This window comes from Oculina patagonica, chromosome 10, assembly GCF_052425735.1.
Source record: "Oculina patagonica isolate OP01 chromosome 10, crgOcupat, whole genome shotgun sequence".
Taxonomy (NCBI): Eukaryota; Metazoa; Cnidaria; class Anthozoa; order Scleractinia; family Oculinidae; genus Oculina; species Oculina patagonica.
In genome coordinates this window covers 18,263,237-18,284,700 of record NC_135767.1, presented here as the reverse complement: position 1 = coordinate 18,284,700, position 21,464 = coordinate 18,263,237, and the positions used below count along the sequence as shown (strand labels likewise).

Genomic DNA, 21,464 nt, shown 5'->3' with positions numbered 1-21,464 from the left:
CATGAACTAATTTAAATACCAAATTATTCACAACCTAATCAGAACTAACTATAGTTAACTGCATTGGTGTGACCGCAAAGACGACCGAGAGCACTAACTATAGTTAGGTATGACGTCACGTAACTTGAGACTAACTATAGTTAAACTTTAGTTACGTCGTAGATGTGACCGCAAACTATACTCCTTTTAAACTGCTTGAAAATCAAGATACAATGTTTACGTATCACAGTTTTCCCAGAAAAATATATTGAAAACAGCAGTATATTTTCTGAGACAACTGAAGTAAAATGTTTTTAGGTGGCAAAGTATCCACGGTGTAAAAAACTAGTTACTGAAAGGCAAGCATAGTTCTACGAACTATGCTGAAAGGAGGCGGCTTTTTAATCACACACGTAAAAGCATGCGAAACCTGTGAAACTCACAAGTAACGTAAAACAAACAACGACCAAGACAACAAAGAACCTGGAAACAATAAAAAGCAGGAAAACAATAGCCCCAAAACAAAGAAACATTTTACAAGTTCTTACACCAGAGTAAACCTCATGTTAACAAACATGAAAGTTTTCGCAGCATAACTTTTTCACAACTTATTTTCCATCCAACCAGTTGCCATTTGTGGAACCTCACACTTCTCTACGGTTTTGTAACTAGCTTATTGCCACCAAATAAATAGAAAGATGGGAGTTGAAAAATGAGGCGGTATCTTTTTGTTCCATTGTTTTCTTTTCATTTGCACATAAAAATTCCACGGGTAAACACCACATATCACCTTTTTTGTCACACCCTCGGAACGTACAACAGGTGAACATCACACTAGCCTGTTTACAGCCGTCCCGCTCCGCTCAAAAAAATCGCATTCTTTTGAGCGGAGCGGGACGGTTACATCACACGTATCTTGTTTTCTATCTTGCCTTTTGTTTCAGAACTAATTATTCTTTCTTTCGAAACTGTGGCCATGTCATGTGGACTGACTGCCTTCAGATATGTCATTTGACGAGAGCAATACTTTTTTTGAGAGTTGCACTGCATGATGATGTTACACTGCCCTCGAGCAGTGGACAACACGCGCGGAAATACATGTTTGTCTTACATGTTTTTTTTGGCAATGCGCCACATTTTACTGTATTGGTAATAGCTCTTTATAATGAAACGTGGATCGCGCAAAATTTAAGATTTCCTTATTTCGAGTTTCTGTTTACCGTTATTACGGTTATCGTATCGATTTAGCGAGTAAGAAATACACATCATCAAACTTCAACCCTAGAGCAATAACTAGTGTAACTTTTATGTCAATCCGATGAGGGAAAATTTTCGGTTTGGTCCCGAAAAAACTGTTTAACCCAATCTCAAACTTGACGACAACATCGTTTTCTTCTAGGATAGCTTTTGACATTTTAGACTACCGTAGAATCCCACTTTCCTGAGGGATAGTGAAACAGAGAAAACAAGAAAGCAGATTAATGTACTTTTAAAGGGCTAAGTGAATTCAATAAGATTTTTAATAGGAAGAAAAATGTGTTCCATTTAAGTGAATTTTCCGCTAAATCGGAAAACTCTAAAAGATTCTGGCAAAAAAAATTAATTCTGGCCTTTCCGTAACCAGCACTGAGCAAGAGTATTTTACGGTTAATTAATTAGATTTGCTGGTACTACCCAAAAAGAAAGAGATTTCAAAGAAAAGTCAACTTCTTTAGCACATATCATGTAGAAACGATATTGCGTAAGGAATTGGCGTGGTTAATGATGCAAATTTTTTTCTGAACTAGCTATAGGTAATTTCAAAGGTCGAATGGTCGATTGTAGAGCTATTGTTCTGATAAAATAGACATTATGCAAAATTATTCCAGCTTCTCACGTTTTAAAACGAAGCGGAATAATTTTGGCACAAATTTTTAACCCATGACTCACAAAAAACTGCGAAAACAATTGTTTGCCTTATATAGTAGACTTATAGTAACGGGTAAACAGTAAAGGTCTATATGAAAACTCTTTCAAAAGGACCATTTCCCGAGGTCCAATGAAACCCTTTTTTCCGCTTCGTTTTAAAATGTGAAAAGTTGGAGTGATTTTGCATAATACCTATTTTATTAGAACAATAGCTCTACAATTGACCTTTCAGACTTTTGAAATTACCTAGTTCAGAAAAAATTTGCATCATGAACTGCCCCAAACCCTTTCGCTATATCGTTTCTACATTATATGCGCTAAAGAATTTGACGTTTCTGTAATCATTTTAATCTTCTTAAATCCTCCTAGTTTCTTTTTGGCAAGTACCAGCAAATCTAAGTAATCAAAAAACAGCGAATCTTTTATTTCGCATCAATTTAATATACGCAAATCTATACTATAAAAGCTAGCGGTTGTATAAGAAATGACCTCCGCCTACTTATTTTATCATTGGCATAACGCGGACCCGTATAACATGGAGGGGTGTTGCTAAAAAGCTTTGTCCGACCTAGAAGGAAAAAGTATTTGTGAAAGACGCACTTAATTTACCATGCTCTGTAAGGGTCGTTCTTTAAACCACGTGCATTCTTTAGCGAGCCGTTAACTTGTAAGACCCTCAAAGTCGTTTGGTCTAATAGCATTTTAACGTTTCAAAAAAGAAACGAAGTATTAATGCATGGAATTTACACCTTAGCTTTCATGATATACCCAGCGAAATATGTTAACGGACGTCTTTGAAAATTCTTGTAAGTTTAGCCAGCCACTGCACTTTCATAATTAATTCGTTATCCCGCCTAAATTCAAATTGAAATTAAAACGCCACAATTCAAGTTGAAATGATTTTACGCTCTATAATTTTCTGTTAATTCTGTATCGCGAAGCGAGAATTAATTGGCCGTTTTCTTTTTTAAACGAAAGGAGCTTAGCAAAATCGAATCGAACTTAAGATGAAATGTGTTTTCAATTTCAAACAGAACGGCCTACTTATCAATGCTAAAATTATAAATTTTCTTACAAGGCAAATCAGTGCCAATTCTGAAATCATATAGTTATCTCCAAGACTCATTTCTAGCGTGGCTATAGATTTACTAAGAACGAATTTAACTGCCTACCTTGTTGAACGTGAAGTCAACCTAAAATTTCCTTACGGCAGAAAACTAAGATTTGACGCTTCTTCGCCAGTTGATTCTTCCAGATGCAAAACTTTGAAGTTAATGGCAAGCTCTCGGCTTTTATCACGCTTTTTACTTGATTTGAATACAAATCCCAGAAGACTTTCTAACTTTTAAGTACAATTTCTGAGTGTGAATTCAATGTCAATTGAATATATACACAATAGAAATCGAATAAAAGAGATTCGCACCAAAGATCGACTTTCATCTAATCAATAGCCATACTTTCGAAATCGCGGCAGATTCACAGGAAAAATGGTGCAAAAATCGATTACTTAAAAGAAGCGTCCGCTTAAAGAAAAAACTTTGAATATTTCGAATCCAAAGGGCTTTAATCCCCTCGGCGACATTTCTTAGCACTTTTCCAGTCCCACGCCCAAAAAACTGTAAAAAAATAACGGATTGCAATTTTTTTGTCCCAAAATTCAGGGATGAACTCCAAGCTGTTTTAAGCTGTCCCCGCAGTTTAACGAAATTATTTTATCTACGAGAAAAGGAAATTTTTAACCCTAAAGACAAACTAACTCCCAAGTGAGGATTTCGAGTTGGGATTTCGAGTTGGATTTTCGAGTTGGATTTCGAGTTGGGATTTCGAGTTGGATTTTCGAGTTGGATTTCGAGTTGGGATTTCGAGTTGGCTTTTCGAGTTGGATTTCGAGTTGGGATTTCGAGTTGGATTTTCGAGCTTGGATTTCGAGTTGGATTTTCGAGTTGGGATTTCGAGTTCTATTTGGTACATTTATAATACGTTTTTCGATTGACATTGCCCTTTACCCTGGCCTTGATATATTGAAATAAAACTAGATAACAAAATTATTTCTACACGGTAACTCATGCTTATCAATAACGATAGCTTCTTGTTATTTCCGTTATTTCTTCTTTATTTCGATCTTTTTCACCTTTTTTTACAAAGCTGCATTTTTGGCGCCGATCTTTGTTTCACTAATCCCATATATATCCAAGTGGATGCTGTCATTAAAGTGGACTAAAAGTTTGGGATGATTATTTGCAGTTATTTACCTGGTAAATAACTGCAAAAGGCAACTTTTAAGTTAAGAAACAGCTCGCAGTTAATCTATTAAAGGACAACAAATGTTAACTTAAAGATAAAGTTCACTCCAGAATGGCCATTTATTTTCTTTACGCCAATAAAAAGTTTATGCAAAGACATGTTATTCACCAAAATGTCAGCCTCCAATCTTTCCCAAAACTCGACAACTGAACGCCGCCATCTTGTTCCTCGCGAAGCGAGGCCGAAGGCCGAGCGTAGCGGGGTGTATAATTTTGTTCCTCAAAGGGCTCAGGCGGGATGAAATCTCGTGTGGAGTTTACGGTCATATATATATATTTATTTGTGAGTTTGGTGTGTGGCGGAAATGACGTCACACGGCCGCCGCGCGCTGGTGGCCTAATGGTAAGGCGTCGGACTTGAAATCAGATCTTCGGGACTAAGGCCGGTGGTTCGAATCCGGCTAGGTTTTTTTTTTTTTTTTTTTTTTCTTTTGTGGGTTCGAATCCTGAGCTTTTCATTTTTATCGTTTTTCTTTTCGGATTAAAATAACACTGATTTCCACATGATACTTCCTCGACGCCTATAATAATTCAGGCTATAAACCTTCGGGCGGGCGGAGGGTTCGAATCCTCCTGCCGTTCGTTCTTCTTCTTTTTTTAATGCCCTCAAATAAATGTCCAAAATGCGACTATCCAATAATTTGTCGATGATTTTGAAAATAGCCTGCGCTTCCCAACGCTTTATACCTCTTTACGAACCAGAAAGAGCCGCCATCTTCAAAGCGGAGTAGACCCTGGGAACGAGGGTGTCGCGGGCATGCCCGTTACTAGGCAACAATAACAAATCACCGGTTAAAACCGGTTATCACTCATTATTTACAACACCCCCACCCCCCCCCCCCCAAACCCAGAGCTTCGCGAGGCCCTGCGAGTCACGTATTACTAGTAACTGGTAATGTATGCGTGACGTCAAAGAGCTCAGCCTGAAGTTTGGCGGGAAAATTTAAATACTCGAAACTCCTTCTTTTCTCGTTGTGGCTTTTGTTTGTAAAAATGTCTGTTTGTGCAGCTCCATTCTGCTGAAACAGAGCTCCAAGAAATACAAAAAAACAAGGAGTTTCGACTGTTAAAATTTTCCCGCCAAACGTCAGGCTGAGCTCTTTTACGTCACGCATACATTACCAGCTCCAAGATGGCGGCGTTCAGTTGTCGAGTTTTTGGAAAGATTTCGTGGGGTAAGGTAATAGCAAACGTTGGAGGCTGAAATTTTGGTGAATAACATATCTTTGTGTAAACTTTTTATTGGCGTAAAGAAAACAAATGGCCATTCTGGAGTAAACTTCTCCTTTAATTATTCGTTTACAGTCTAAGGGCGTGGGACTTGAAAAGATTAAAGCCTTTTTTATTCGAAGCATTCAAAGGTTTTTCTTTTACGCGGTGGCTTCTTTTAAGTAAGCGAATTTTGCACCATTTTTCCTGTGAATCTGCCGCGACTTCGAAACTATGGCTATTTATTAGATGAGATCGATCTTTGGTGCGAATCTCTTTTATTCGATTTCCATTGTGTTTATATTCAATTGACATTGAATTCACGCCCATAAGAAGAACTAACAAGTTAGTAACTCTTCAGGGATTTGTATTCAGTCAAATTAAAGACCTCATAAAAGCCGAGAGCTTGCCATTAACTTCGTAGTTTTGTATCTGGAAGAATCCACTGGCGAAGAAGCGAATCTCAGTTTTGTGTTGAAGAATTTTGGGTTGACTTGACGTTCAACAAGATAGGCAGTTAAATTTGTTCTAAGTAAATCTATAGCCATGCTAGAAATAATTCTTGGAGATAACTATATGATTTCAGAATTGGCACTAATTTGGCTTAAAAGAAGATATATAATTTTAGCATTGATAAGTAGTCCATTTTGTTTGAAAATGAAAAAAAAAACGTTTCATCTTTAGTTGGATTCGATTTCTGCTATAAAACTCCTTTCGTCAAGAAAAAACGGCCAAACAATTCACGCTTCGCGGTTTACCAAATTCTTCATTTCAATTTAATTTTAGGCGGCATAAAAAATTATGAAAGTGGCTGGCTTAACCTGCAAGAATTTTCAAAAACGCTCAATAACACATTTTGCTCGGGATATCATGAAAGCTAAGGCATGAATAACATTAATACTTCGTTTCTTTTTTGAAACGTTAAAATGCTTTTGGACTAAACAACTTCAAGAGTGTAACAATTTTACAGCGGAATAAGAGATGCACGTGGTTTAGAAATCAATCTGCAAAGAGCAGGACAAATTCACTTCGTCTTTCAGAAGTTGCGCTTTTAAATCGGGGAAACGCTTTTCTACACCCTTCGTTTCACCAATGATAAGCATTTCACTCATGTTGTTCTGGTCCGTGTAATGCAAGTTAAATAAGTGAAGTTTCTTATCTAACTGTTTTTATAGCTTTGCATGTTGAATTGACTGTGACATAAAAGATACGTTGTTTTCCAGTAATTTAGTTTTGCTGTTGCTTCCCTGAAAAAGAGGAGATTTTAAAGTAAGCTCCGATGATTTTCATATTATAATGCAAATTAGCCACGTTGTCTGCCAGAGGGCAAACCTAGAAATGATGCCGTTTCTCGGAAAATAGATGGTAGAAATAGTGAATTATCTGCGCGAAAATCTTATTTGAGATCCATGTTTTGGAATAGTGATTTCGATATTAAGGTTAGTTTAAACAGTAACTCGATAACTTGACTTGTAACTACGCAAGCCGTTTTCTTTTGAGGCACCAATTATACACTATTTTAACCACAATACTGAAAACCAGGGGTGAAGAAACTTCCTTTGTAACACGGCTCATAGCGGTGGCGGGCAACCGAGTGTGCGCAGTAGCTATCGAATGGTTGCTAAGGGCATAGTGAATAGCTTGACAAAGTTCTTCGTTTAGTTCGCATGTTTTGGTCTTGACCGTGCACAAAACACAATAGATATTTGCATTTTGTTTGCTCCTTTGAAGTTTTTTATTTTCACAGAAAAGCTATTGCACATGATCATTTGCTTTCAATCTGTAAGCTTTTGATGACAAAACTTTTCTAAACTTTTCACAACTGGCTATATACAAGTTTGGAGTATTATAGATATAAACTTTGAATTTTGCTGTGTAAGTTTCCTGAAGGGGTACCATCGGAACAGGGGTTTTCCTTCTTTTTCACTAGAAAAATAGGATTTGGGTCACTGGTACTGAATATCACAAACAAAAAAGGAAAACAAAAAAGTAGAAATGGGATCGGGATTTGGACAAAAAATAGGTTAGGAAATAGGATTTTGGTTAAAGGGACTATGTCACGGATTTTACCAGATTTTTGAACAGCCAAAATTTATATTTTGTCGCAGGAAACCTAAAAATGAAAGTCAATTTTTATTAAAAAAATTGCTATTTTAAAGCACTGAATATGTTAACGAGCATCTTTGGCTGCGGATGCCTCGGATGAAAACGGTTCGCAATTTGAAAAAGTTAGGCTAACGTTTTCAATTTGTTTCCACGCGTCTTTAAAAAATCGATTTTTTACAGCCGGAGCTTGATTTCTGTCCGCAAATTCAGATTATATCTTCCTTTAGATGTTTAAAGATTATGTTTTTCGTGGGTTTAGTTGCCTACCATTAATTTCAGAACAGTTAAGACCAAAAACCAGCAAAATCCCCGTGACGTAGCTCCTTTAAATTTTTGCTGGGAAACGGGATTTGTACCCCCCCCCCACCCCCACCCCCCCACCCCCTTCCTCTTCAGGTCCCTTTTGCATTCTCGGAAGTCATTGTCTCTTGTCTAGTCGCCACAAGCAACAAAACTTACTGATAGCAGTAGGTGTAAATCACTTTCGGCTAAGACAAAGATGAATTAATTAAATGAATAAACTGTTTCCTTTCTTGTTTCAGATGGGCCGCTTTGTTTTTCTCTTGCCGGCATTTCTCTTTTGGCTCCAGGCCCCATCAGGGTGTCACGGTCACCAGGCAGGTTCAAGTTCCCCGGATGTTAGCTATGCTATTCTGATTGACGCTGGATCGACCGGAAGTAGAATGTACATCTTCAAATTCAACTTAAACGGAAATGGAAAGGTTAATAGTGTTGAAAACGTTGAAGAGCTTAGCAACTCCCTCGGAAAAGTGAGACCGGGGCTATCATCAATGCTAAATAAAGCAGATGAGATTGAGGCGCACTTTCAGAAGTTCTTTGACGAAGCCGATAAGATTGTTCCAAAAGATAAGCAGAGTTCTACCCCATTTGTTGTGCTAGCGACCGCTGGAATGCGCCTGCTACCGGAATCTGACCAAGACGCTATTATCAATGAGGTGAAACAAATTCTGAAGAGCGATCAGTCACCATTCCTTTTCAAAGACCAGAACGTCGAAGTTATTTCAGGCAAGGATGAGGCTATTTTTGCCTGGATCACGGTGAACTTTATTCAAGGCGTGCTGACTTCGCCAAGAAGACAGCGCTTTTCGTGGGGTGTGTTAGACTTGGGCGGCGCCTCTACCCAAAACACAATGCGCCTTTTCAGGAAGTCTCGACACAGCACTACTCTGAAACTGGGAAAGAAAAACTACAATTTGTTCGCTAGAAGCTATTTGGACATGGGACTGGCGAGAATTCACGATCGCTACTTGGAGTTCCTGAATGATTGGGAAAACAAAACGGTGGACGAAGAAGGATCCATCAAAAGTCCATGCCATCATCAAGGATTCAGTGAAACCTTCGATGTATCGAATGCGGGACAAGCCGCGAGTGTCATTGGAGAGCCTAATTCGGAGGTATGAAATATACTTTTTAAAAGATCTTTTGCTATAAAGGGGATATCATTTCCCACATTTTATCACTTTCGGGCGAAACATGCAAATTTGTACTCTTGCATTCATGGCCATATTACGGATTCAAGTGTTCTGCAAACTGAACACGCTTTAAAATCTCACAAAACCAGGACAAAGAAATGAAATAACTTGTTAATGTCTTAAGAAAAGTTCCTGTTGTTTGTTAGTAACTTATGTTGTAACGGTTGATTAGTCAAACGTCTTTAATTTTTTTTTTCTGGCTGGGCCTGACCTTGCGACTGCGTCGCTCGCTCGGACGCTCCCGGCGCGACCTCTTTAAAGCTCGCTTCGCTTGCTTTTGAGACTGCCTGGCTTTAAGCGGGTGTAAAAGTGATTCCTTTAACAAGTCATTTGTAAGCTTCTTTACTTTCTTGTCTTGACTTACTTGCTTGCTCGCTTGATCGCTTACTTACTTAAATTACTTACTTACATAACTTGCAAAAAAAATTCGGACGGTTTTATTTTCGGCTTATTTTGACCCAAATTAAGGCCACGCTGGACCCTTGCTCATTAATAATTTTTTAGCCAAATTTCTTGAGGGGTTGATATCTTGTAAAGCTTTTATTCGCTGAATTTTGAACATAGATTCCGCTAAAAGTGATCAAGAGTATAACCGTGCTATCGTTTTCTTGAAAAGGAAATTTCAAAATTCGCTTTTGTCAAAGCACAATGAAACACAGAAAGTTAACGTTCCTCGCGAATCAACTCCTGAAATTCTATATCGGCGGAGAAAACTTGGACACAAAATTGCAGGTTTTGAGGCTTCCGAGGACCTTCCGAGTCAATGTTTACAACAATGATTGATATATTCAAAGCTGTGAATCTAATTATGATAATTCGCTATGTTCCAGCGCACGGGACACAAAGCTTAGAAAAATAACATGTAATTGCTTATACAATAAACTGTGTTCTCATGAATATTTCGTTTGTTGTCGGCTTCACTCTTCGCAGTTCGTGCATACTCTTAAATAAATACATACATAATGATTTCAAGGAACCTGCGCGACCTTAACTTGAAATCGTGCGAGTTTTTTTTTGCAATTAATGTACTTACTTATTTACTCACTTTCTTATTAGGTGTGCCGTAAACTTATCGATGATGTGCTGTCCTGTAAGAATCGAAAATCTGAAGATTGTCCCTTCCATGATCAGCCACAATTAACTGGCAAGTTCATCGCGTTCTCTGCTTTTCACACCGTGATCAATCGCATAGAAGCTATAATATGCGACGACAAGCCCGTAACTGTAGAACAGATTGGGTGTGCTGCAAAGAAGTTTTGCTCGAAGCCATACAATGTAGTGAAAGTCATTGATGAAGGATACGGGAAGTTCTCGTGTTTGTGGGGTAATTATGTGTATGAGCTCTTTCAAAAAGGTTATAAAATGCCTCAGAGCAAGAAAATTTATGTTCAGAAGAAGTTGAAGGGATATTCGTTAAGCTGGATCATGGGCGCTGTATTGTATAAAACTGAGCTACTGTAAACATTGAAAAAAACCCTGAAGAAATTGTGTGATGTAATTTTTAATCGAGTGTATTTTTTCAGGCTAGTTTTCCCAGAATCATTTTTTGATCTTTCATTTAGCGAGGCTTTTCTCAAGTTTGAACTTTTCAAATTATTTTGTGTGTTTTCTCTCGGGTTTGTGTAGCGTCTCCAGTTTTTTTTTTTTTTTTGCACTAAAGCTTGTAATTTTTCAAATTTCCAATGCAATGATGTCCGATATTAAAATAAAGTAGTATAAACTTTTGTGTGAAAGTCAAGGTTGTAACTTTATGCATAGGCGTACGGGCACCTTCGGACCTAGGGGGGCGGAGACCTTATTGCCCGAAAAAAAAAAGACATACGTTGAAAGCTGAATAAAGAGGCATATGAAAAGGAAAAAAAACTTCCGTTGAAAAAGTTGTATACAAAAAATTAATTGATTAAGTGGTGTTGCTCGAAGATGTCAAGCACTTAATCCTTTTTCTTCCGAAATACTTTATTTATTCATTAACAATTTTATTTTATAAAAAAAAATATTCTTGGCGAGCCAATTTACGTTGTTCCCCCCCCCCCCCCCCCCCCCCCCACTTGAAAGGTATACAAAAGCGTGTGAAACATTCAGGGGAAGTTGGGTTAAATCATTTTGTTGAAAGTTTTGAGCTAGCCCTAAGCAGACTTAGCAATTAACATTTGAGTCAAAAGCATTAGCTTCATCACATTTGTAACAGCTTTGTTTCGAGGTCTTACACTGGATCAACCGCGCGCAAACGTTCAAGCTGTGGAAAATCCTAACTTTTGGTCGCCCTCGCCAATTCAAAATGATGGCAACTGAATCAAACTAAGGGGTCACGCAGAATTTGTAAAAAAAAAATCAAATATGATTATAGCAATTTGCGAGAGGAAACGAAAGCAGATAAATGATAAATTTAGACTTTTGAACCACAAAGTTCGGTATATTTTCAATACTTTTTTCTGTTGATGTAATTCGTTGTGAAATAATGTTGAGATTTGTCGGCTTATTTTCTATTTCTTCTCTTGGCTTTTTGCCCGAATTCTAAGCATTCTGCCCGAAAAATTTCGGCACTGGGGGGGCTGCAGCCCCCCTCGCCCCCCCGGCTCGTACGCCTATGGACTTTATGCTATTTTGATATCAATTAACTCTTGGACTGAAAAAAAAGGCGTTCTTTGATCTTTTAAACCTTCCTTAGCTTATTAGCGATTCCTCTCTACGGACCATTAAAAAAGTAATGGGGGGTGGGGATGGGGGATTTTTGGTTTGCAGGGTTTACCCGCAAAAACATTCCCGCACACAATGCGTTAAAATTAGGATTTCGTTTCCTGGGGTTCTAAAGAGCAAAGCTTTCGCAATAATTTGAATATCAACAATTGATTTTCTAGAGCTTTTATCAATGCAAAAGACTTGTTTATACGTCATAGAGCAGGTTTCACTTGAGTATCGAAAGTAATTTGCGTTTGCGTTTGGTTTTGCATTACTACGTTTAGTGATTGGTTTAAAAATCTCGCGCCATATTCTCAACCAATCAGAAGTAAAACCAAAACCAATCGTGACTCGCTCATGCACGTTTTCCCGCGCTTCGTGCCAGCTACATGTATTTACTTCGAGTTTTGATTGGTTCACTGGATTGTCTGTGTCGTTTGTGATTGGTCAGAGTGATTACTTTGGTTTTGGTTTTACGACACTCAATTGAAAACTGCTCTAATCAGCAATTGCTTGCTAACTTCACGTTTCCGATGACTATTTCTTTTGCTACACCGGGGATTGCCTATATTTATTTTAGAGGAAGGAAGTTGCTGCTTAATTAAAAAAAAAAGAAAATGGCAGTTTCCCATACTAATTTACGCGAAAATGGTGATTTAAACTTCTGTCAAGGTTGAGCCGCAAAGAATAAAACCGCCATTTTGTAATGCGCGCGCTAATTACGTGTGAAATTATTGCAACAATACCTTTATTTAACATCAGCTGATAATTTTCTCTCTATTCTCTTTAACTCTAAAAGAGAACTGACGTAGATTTATTACTGAGTTACGGTGGATTTATTTGCCTCATACGCGTTCAGCGGTCGTATTTGCCCATTGGAATTGTTTAATATTTTTTAGCTCGAAAACAATAGAAAATTTCAACGGGCAAATGCGACGGCTAGACGTGAATGTTGCAAGTAAATACGCCCTTAGTTTAGAATTGCTTGACTGATTATGGAAGAAAACAAGGGCACAATTTCAATGCGTTTTAAGTCACTGCACGAAAGCTAGATCAAGCGTAGCAGGCGCCAGTGCAGTTTTTAGGCGCACATTTGGCGCGCCCAAAGACTAGACAGTCGCCTGCCGCTACGCAGCAAAGCAATCGTGTTCCAAGCGCGCGGCACGTGCAGTCACGTTCTGCACGAACGAGGCAACCAGCCATTAAGGTCGCGGGGGATACCTACAGCATGAATAAATTCATGAAGCGAAATTTTGCTTGACCTGCATCTTTTAAAACGCTTATTTCTCGGCTGTTATGGGTGCGATTAAGCTCAAATTTTGCAGAGACATAAAGAAATGATAAAAGATTATGTGTGTCGTCTTTTATTTCGTAGATTATACTTAACGGCGATGTTATAGCCACGATACTGCCAAATTGGAAAGAACATGATTTTGTGGCAGAGTTTACGGAACGAGCAGGAGACAGCACACTGTGATCTTGTCAAAAACTAATCAGTCAATATCTGTACAGTGTCATAACAGAAGCGGATTTTTTAATTTAAAATTTGCCAGCAAGTTATGGCGGTTTAAATGCGCAAATTTTAATTTAATACCTTCTACCTCTTTCTAAAAGCGCTCTTTTAAAATTCCGCCTCTGTTATGACACACTACAATGTCCATAGTTTACCTATCTGCAGTGGCAAGTCATGAAGGTTTGTATCTGCGCTGTATTCTCTGCCACAAAATTGTCGGAAAAGTCCAAACTTTGAGTTTTCCGAAGGTGTCCCGACCAAAACACGATCAGTTTCCAAAGGAGAGATGTAATTATGGTAATTATATTCCACGCTTTTATAGTGAGAACAATGCGTTTTTATGAAGGACATGATTAGCTATGATTGTTTATGCCGAATATTATTGTGATTACTCTGAGTTGCAGAAACAAAAACAAATTGAATAAAAATTAGCTCATAGACTTCCTACAATCTATATAAACGTATATCGCCAGTGTTGTTTTAAATTGGTTAAAATATCAAAGAAACAGGAATTTATTTTTTCAAAATAATCAAGCGCACGCACCCGCATATTTTTATCCAGTCATAAATATCTCGTAAAGTTGTCGATGTCACTTTGTCAGTCGTTGCACTTCGTGCATACGCTTTAAATAAATGCATAATGATGAGCCTAAGGTGTCCCCCGCGACCTTAAGGGCCTGATTACATGAGCCGGGCTGGCCCGGCTAGCCGGGCTGGCTCGGTTTGCCGAGATCTCGGCACGTCTGTTAAACGCAACAAAAATCAACTTCGCGATTACATGACAACCGGGCCAGCCCGATTAGCCGAGATCTCGGTATCGCGATGCCGGGATCTCGGCTAGCCGGGCTGAAAATTTTCCATGTAATCGCGTTAACCGGGCCAGCCCGGTTAAGCGGGCCAGCATTAAATTTCTCTTCCGAGCACAATATCCGACGAAAAAATCAATGCTACTCCTTCTAAATAGGATGTAGAGGTAACGTAACCCATCCAGCTGCATAAGTGCAAAAAATTAACCACCAAATTGCCGGAAAAAGGTGATAAAGATCATTCGTGCTCTGATCATTCATGCTAAAACCGGGCTGAAAGTCATCTCGGCAAACCGGGCCAGCCCGACTAACCGGGCTCATGTAATACCGGGCTGAAAGTCATCTCGGCAAACCGAGCCAGCCCGGCTCATATAATCAGGCCCTAACATAAACAGATGTATCCAGGGGGAAGCGGTACTCCCTTTATCGAAGGTCATAGGTACGTTCCGCGCCAAATGGTCTAAAAATGGAGTATTGTTTATGTTTCCAGCCGGGTATTGCGTATGATTTTTTTTAAAATCTAAAGCCCTTGCAAACAGTTCTTGCAAAGGGAAGCAGCTCCTGAAATAGGGTATCTGTCGATTTAACCTCCTGGTTCTAAATAGGATAGCGAAATTCGTATATTTCACTCTGAAATAGAGTAAAGGGCCAAGACAAGAAGAGCTCCGCACAACCCTACCAAAATTTCTAGGCAGTACCCCCTGGGGTCTGTCTACATCCTGAGTACATCTGCACGCGATAATTTCACAGCAAGTTGTCTGGATGTAACCGAAAGCAGTGTCGCTTTTATGCAAGCAATAACTCACTCGCCACTTCCATCCGTGTTTTGTCGCACAGAAAAGGACGTTTATACCTTTTTTATACCTTTTTTATTTATTTATTTATGAAGCCTTTGCGTGAATTTTTTGTGAAATTTGCGCGTGGGAAGAGATTACAAAACACAGCGCTCCTTCCCAACCCTCTTCTCTTCGCTGATTTGTCCCCAGTTTCTTCTCAGACGCTCTCGATTGTTCGAATAAAATAGACTAACTGCGTTTTCGCAGGGTCACAAGCTTAAAGGTTAAACGTCCAGAGAGATGCCTTATTTCTTTAAATGGTCCCTTCAATCATTATTTTCGGCGTCTCTTTCCCGCTGTTAAATAGCAGTTTATTCAAAACGGTCAAGCGCAAGGAAAAATTGAATAATTCGAATTAAGTGAACTTTTACTAGAACTTTCCGAAACCTTGGCAAATGCACTAGTCTTGCTATTTTTATTTATAAAAACAAAACGCTGCTATTGAAAAACTTTCTTTTTAAAAACACACAAATAGTCCTGCTTTGTTCTGAAAATATACATAAATTAAAATGTGCGCTAAAACGTTTTTTAATGGCAGGTGATAAATTCACAATCACGTCGTAAACACACGGTCATTTCACATAAAGGTTTTTGGTTTTGTTGTAAATCAAAGACTACCTTGATTATGCCAGCCTATTATCAGCTAAACTATAGATGTGCGTTGTGATAGAACATTTTACGCAAATTGCTTCGATTATAGATCTTTACGGATAACTTAAAGAGAAAATATTTGAATGGAATTTCGGCCGGCGTGCGAAACCTCACACAAAATTGAATACTCGCTTTTCATGATACTATAATCCTGTAATATCTTGTGCAAATGACCTCAGTGAACTTTCCCTTGAGAACAACAATAAAAAATAAAGCAATCGCCCCCGCAGATTTGCCAGTTGAAGCAATTTCGGCTGAAGTAGTTCAGTTTTTAGCAACCCACTGATACAAGAGTCAAAACAGCAAGCAAATACGGAGGCTAATATAAAGCTGATTTTTTATGGTGATACTGAAACAATACAGCAAACCTTTTCGCAAACATGAGCAACGGCCGTACATCTGGTACAAGTGCTCACTGAGATAGAAGCTAAACCTCGGAGGTATACAAGCCTTAAACAATATTCTGAGAGAATCTACTTGCTTCCATAACCCATTAATACCAGAGACAAAGCAGCAAGGAGATATTGAGGCTAATATACAGATGATTTTTTATGGTGATTATTAAAACAACAGACCTTCACATGCGCAACAGCGATACATCTGGTACAACTGTTCACTGAGAGAGAAGCTAAACCTCGGAGGTATACAAGCCTTAAACAATATTCTGAGATAAACTATACTTGAGATAACATGAATAACACAACGTCGCAAGAAGAAGCGTGCTTCAAAGTGGATATTTTCCCGCTATTTGTGTTCGCTTTTGTCGTCAACACGCTCTCTCTTCTCGCCGTGTTTAAGACCAAACCGATAGAATCATCTCCGAGCGCAGCCAAGCAAATTCACATTTTAATTTGCTGCCTCGCTGGCTCGGACACCGTGTCTGTAGGTTTACAGTGCGTGATGCCCGTAGCTTCGTTCATAAACTGCGCTTGGTGGGGCGGCGAAACAACTTGTTCACTTTTTGGCTATATCAACGCTATTTTGATCATGTGGTCTGCCTGGATCGTGGTTTTACTAAGCTTTCAGAGGTTTTTAGTGACAGCGTTTCCTTTCCAGCATCAACTCAAGTTTACAACGAAAAGAATCAAGTCTGCACTAATTTATCTCTTTCTTATGCTCTGTATTTTCTTTTCCCCACCATTTTTCGGTGTTGGGGAGTTCGTTTATTACGATACAGGCCAGTTTTGCAGTCTTAGTTTAACACCAACTGGAATGCCTGACACAGTGCTCCTTGGACTTCTCGTCGCACAGGGCCTGACTTGTGTTTTTGTAGTCCTGGTTTTTAATATTCACGTAGTTGTTTCACTGAAGTCAAGAAGGTCTGCATTTCACGGACAGACATTGCGTACGATGGATGACTCCAGTTCGACCTTTGTTTCGTTAACAAAAGCAGTCGCTGTGGTATTTTGCTTGTGCAACACTCCACTCTTGGTAAGTAAGGCCTTTCTTATGAAATGTTACGTAGGTTTTGTTCCCCATTGCCTGTTCTTTCATGAACAGGGCCTGTCGGTTGTGCCAAAAGAAAAGTAATAAATAAAATAGATAAATAAATAAATAAACAAACAATAAATAAATAAATAAATAAATAATTAAATAAATTAATAAATCGGTAAATCAATAGATAGATGATAGGATAAATAATAAATAAATATATAAATAAAAATAATTAAATAAATAAATTAAGTATAAAAATTAGCGAAAATAAGCCACGACTTTTCGAACTCATCTTGAGTTCATTATCAAGTAGATAAGAATAAAATAACGGTCGAAATTAAGTTTAAATGCAAATAGAGGTGATAGAGTATATTAGAATATTTTAAAAGAGAAATATAAGAAATAAGAAATATGTTTTCCGTTTTAAAGAAATGCCAAGGGAAACTGGATTGTTTAGTGAACGAAATGCTTTTAATTCACGAGAGAAAACCAGCACTAAACACGCAGGCGGACTCAATACGTGCGAAAGTATTTACCTAATTAAATACCGGACGCACTAACACTGTGAACGCTAATAACTTTCTGTTTGGGACCGTTCCAGAACTTGTCCCCAACAGATCCAAAACTGGACGTGCTGTTTTACAGGTCCAGTTTTGGATCCATACTGGACCAGTTCCAGAAACTACTAATGTAGTATCAGATGTTTACATGGAACCGTTTAGAATACGTCCAGATCGGTTCTATGTAAACAGAAACCGATCTGATCTGGTCCGGTCCGGTCCTGTCCGGTTCGGATCGGTTTCGATCCCGTGATAACGTAGCCTCAGTTTATAAGCGAACCATTTTAAAGGTCTCTTTGCTTGTGCCTTCATGTAACATGTTCTTCATCTGTCTCCTGTTTTTCTACCTACAGATTCGCATTGCGGTGGACCTTGGTAAGCAGACAACACGTGAAGAACTTGGCTTAGAACACACGATTACAATGGCTTTGATTTTTGTTAACACTTTGGCGAATCCTTTTATTTATGTAGCTTGTAGGAAACGTTACAGACACAGCCTTCAGAGGCTTCTTTGTTTTAAAGTCTGTAATAAATCTGGAGTCGTTCCCAATAATTCAGTTTTTGTTATTGAGATTACAGAGAAAGCTATCCAAAGACCAGAGATTTGTAAAGTAGAGACTGTACTGTAAATAAATATATCTTGATGGCATAAATCTATTTAAAAATCTTTGATGATTGTTATTCTTAGACTGAAAGCAGCTATAAGAGGGCCTGAATGGGGTTTAGTGTTAAGTGTTATTTGCCCATAATTTTTAGAGTTTACTGTTTTCAAAGAATATACTGTTAAGTGTTTGGAGGTTTGTTCGTGAAACTTTTAGCATTGTTCTTCAAAAATCGGAAAAAAATCACTCATGAACTTAGAGAAATTTTCGGATTTCTCCTCGGAAATCTTTGGTAGTTGTCGGAAATCTTCGGTAGACTCCGGACATCTTTGGTAGTCTGCAAACCTTCGGCAGTCTTCGGGAATAATCGGTAGTCTTCGGAGATCGTCCAAACTGATCGGAAATCGTCGGAAAATGGCCGAAAACTTCTTCACATACTAAACAAAATAATATTAGCCTTTTGGAGCCGTTTTTGTTTCTTTTTGTTAGTGTTAAAATGCCCAAAATTTTACTGTTTCATGTTACAGAGCACACAAATTAAGTGTTTATTGTTACGGAGGTACCCCCATTCAGTCCTCTTATAATTTTAAACGGGAAGGATCACGGGGAATTTAGATTGTTTTTCGTCGAAACTGTGCTATAATACCTCTACTTGTTTAGAAACGAGTTATTAACCAAATTCTTAAAAGAGAAACAAATCATGATCTTTTCTAGCGTGTTTTTGAAACAAAAATGCGAGAACTTGTAACGGTTAGCCTAACGAGTTGTAAATCTTGTAATAGGTTTCTTTCGATATATTAAAATTCAGCTTGGTAGCGAGGCCAAGAGGACACAAACAAAAAAACTTAAAACTGCTGGAGCGATCTGTAGTCATAGCTTAAAATATAAAAATGCTAAAAACAGATCTAAAAATATAAAACGATACTCTAAATTTTCGATCGCCTTCTGCGGTCTTCTTCAGAGAATGATGGATTTTTGCAAGGTTCGCAGAATTCTAATAAGCTACATCGACGCTATTGTTCGTTGCCCCCCTGGGGAGCAACTAGCGAAGCGTAAACCCTTGGGAAGTGCGCTCTTTCGTTTATAGTGTTTTTGTCGAGGAAAGAATGTAAGGATTCCAGAAACAGTCTTTTGTTCTTGCTGCTTACACCTGTTTCAAGAATTTCGGCGTAACTTGGATGTATGTCGTGGCCGATTTCTGCATGATGTTTAACCGCGGAGTTGATATTTCCGTTCGTTCCTGGCTTGTGTTCGGCCCCCCGCGATTTCCAGTTTCTTTTGCTTTCCCCAACGTATGCAAATGGACATGTCCTGCAAGTCACTTTGTATACGATGCCTTTCAATTGATCTTTATTCGGTCGGTCCTTGGGCTTTTTGAAGATGTTTCCTAACGTTCGTACTGGTTTAAACGCTGTCTTGATGTTTTCGCGGCTCAAAATCGTCGAACGCGCTCCGACACTCCTTTCACATACGGAATGGACGTGTATGCCTTCGGATTCTCCTGGTTTTTTGTTGCGTGTTTGTTTTGTTTGATTCACCAGCTGACTTGATGAAGCTCTCGGGATAACCGTTAGCTTTTAAGTCATAATAACGCGTTGTTTCTCGTTTTGTCTTTGCGCAGTTGTTGATGGAATGCACTTAGCTCGGTCCATTAGAGTCTTAACGACGGCTCTCTTGCTTTGCGCTGGGCTGTGTGAATGGAAGTCTAAATACTTGCTCGTATGTGTGGTCTTGCGGTATTAGGCTTTGGTATATTGTGCTCCTAAAAGTGGCATATTATGCTACTAGCAGTGCTCAAAATTTTGCCAAATTATGCAAAAATTATGCCAGAATTCCCAAATTATGCTTCTGATTTCCGAAATTATGCTCACAAAATGACGTAGATTCTGTACATAGAGGTGCGCAATAACGACACCAAATTATGATGTTTTTCAAATAAACTGTTGTTGTAAATTTATTTGTGTTTTATGGCAGTTTGTCACGGCCGTCAGCTGTCCAAATTAGCTGCTCGCATCTCTGAACCGTTTGTAAAATGCCTCCAACGACTTAACAATCACAATTGTATACCTAAAACACGCATTGCAAGAACAAACTACCTAAATTTCATTTATTTCTGTAGAAAGTACACCATATTTACTAAATTTTATGAATTTATGCTCCAAAAAGTGCTAAAAATTGCTAATTATGCCGTGGCAGTGCTCGTTTCACAAATTATGCTTTTTAGCTCCAATTATGCCAAAAATTATGCTAGCACAATCTACCAAAGCCTATGCGGTATACACCCACCTCGATCTTACCATCCTCATCAACGGTGTTGTTGGTGTCCAGGAAGGCTATGCTGTTCTTGCCCATAGTTGTTGTAGGCATCTCCACTGTAAACTGAATGTTGGCGTTTATCGAGTTTAAGTGGCTGTAAAAAACCTCAACACCGTCCCTCTTAATGCACGCATTCGAATCATCGACATAGCGGCGCCACCACTTTGGTTTAACCACTTTGGGGAGCAGGGGTGGCGCAGTGGTGAGAGCGCTCGCCTCCCACCAATGTGGCCCGGGTTCGATTCCGGCCCGGTGCCATATGTGGGTTGAGTTTGTTGTTGGTTCTCGTTCCTGCTCCGAGGGTTTTTCTCCGGGTTCTCCGGTTTTCCTCCCTCCACAAAAACCAACACTCCAAATTCCAATTCGATCTTGGATGCACGTACACGTCTTTACGAGCTCCTGAGCTCTTCCGTGTCACGTGGGTAAATAAATTAAATTTTTTTTACGGATCGAAAGAGCGCCCTTCCCAAGGGTTTACGCATCGCTAGTTGCTCCCCAGGGGGGCAACGAACAATAGCGTCGATGTAGCTTATTAGAATTCTGCGAACCTTGCAAAAATCCATCATTCTCTGAAGAAGACCGCAGAAGGCGATCGAAAATTTAGAGTATCGTTTTATATTTTTAGATCTGTTTTTAGCATTTTTATATTTTAAGCTATGACTACAGATCGCTCCAGCAGTTTTAAGTTTTTTTGTTTGTATCCTCTAGGCCTCCATATTGTGGCTTATGCACATGCGCCAAAGTAAAGTATTGTACATTTTTATATGAAAACTTGATCAAAATCTTACTGCAGCTGCAGTGTGAGAAAGTGCATTTCTAGCAAAGTTTAGAGAAATTTAACACCATAGCGCTAAAGGGTTAAGAAGCGAAAGAAGATGTGCATAGAATCACAGTGTCCATTGGGGACAATCAGGGTGGTATTTGATTGGGATCGCACTTTTAAAGCTGATATCAAAATTTGAGGAAAAATAGCTACTTACCACCCTCAGGGCCGGGGATGAATGGCTAAATACATGTCCATCTTCTCTATTTAATCATGTACAACCTAGTGATAGCAATTTAATTTTTT

The 21,464-nt window shown here is 38.8% G+C and overlaps 2 protein-coding genes across 2 annotated transcripts; both read left to right on the top strand.

Moving 5' to 3' along the window:
- The first annotated feature begins 8,047 nt into the window (after positions 1 to 8,047).
- On the top strand, positions 8,048 to 10,459 carry LOC144628145 (ectonucleoside triphosphate diphosphohydrolase 1-like). Its single transcript, XM_078486204.1, has 2 exons — positions 8,048 to 8,920; positions 10,055 to 10,459. The coding sequence occupies exons 1-2, from the start codon at positions 8,048 to 8,050 to the stop codon at positions 10,457 to 10,459; spliced, it is 1,278 nt and encodes a 425-aa protein (XP_078342330.1).
- A 5,705-nt stretch (positions 10,460 to 16,164) lies between these two features.
- On the top strand, positions 16,165 to 18,106 carry LOC144667135 (G-protein coupled receptor 52-like). The gene is made up of 2 exons (XM_078528522.1): positions 16,165 to 16,914; positions 17,831 to 18,106. The coding sequence occupies exons 1-2, from the start codon at positions 16,174 to 16,176 to the stop codon at positions 18,104 to 18,106; spliced, it is 1,017 nt and encodes a 338-aa protein (XP_078384648.1). The 5' UTR covers positions 16,165 to 16,173.
- Positions 18,107 to 21,464: the final 3,358 nt, after the last annotated feature.

What these genes read in the sequence shown, in the direction of transcription:
- LOC144667135 (XM_078528522.1), top strand. Translation starts at nt 16,174, where the DNA reads ATGAATAACACAACGTCGCAAGAAGAAGCGTGCTTCAAAGTGGATATT. An exon ending in TGTGCAACACTCCACTCTTG is followed by an intron (nt 16,915 to 17,830) that starts GTAAGTAAGGCC and finishes TTCTACCTACAG; the next exon opens with ATTCGCATTGCGGTGGACCT.
- LOC144628145 (XM_078486204.1), top strand. Translation starts at nt 8,048, where the DNA reads ATGGGCCGCTTTGTTTTTCTCTTGCCGGCATTTCTCTTTTGGCTCCAG. An exon ending in TTGGAGAGCCTAATTCGGAG is followed by an intron (nt 8,921 to 10,054) that starts GTATGAAATATA and finishes CTTTCTTATTAG; the next exon opens with GTGTGCCGTAAACTTATCGA.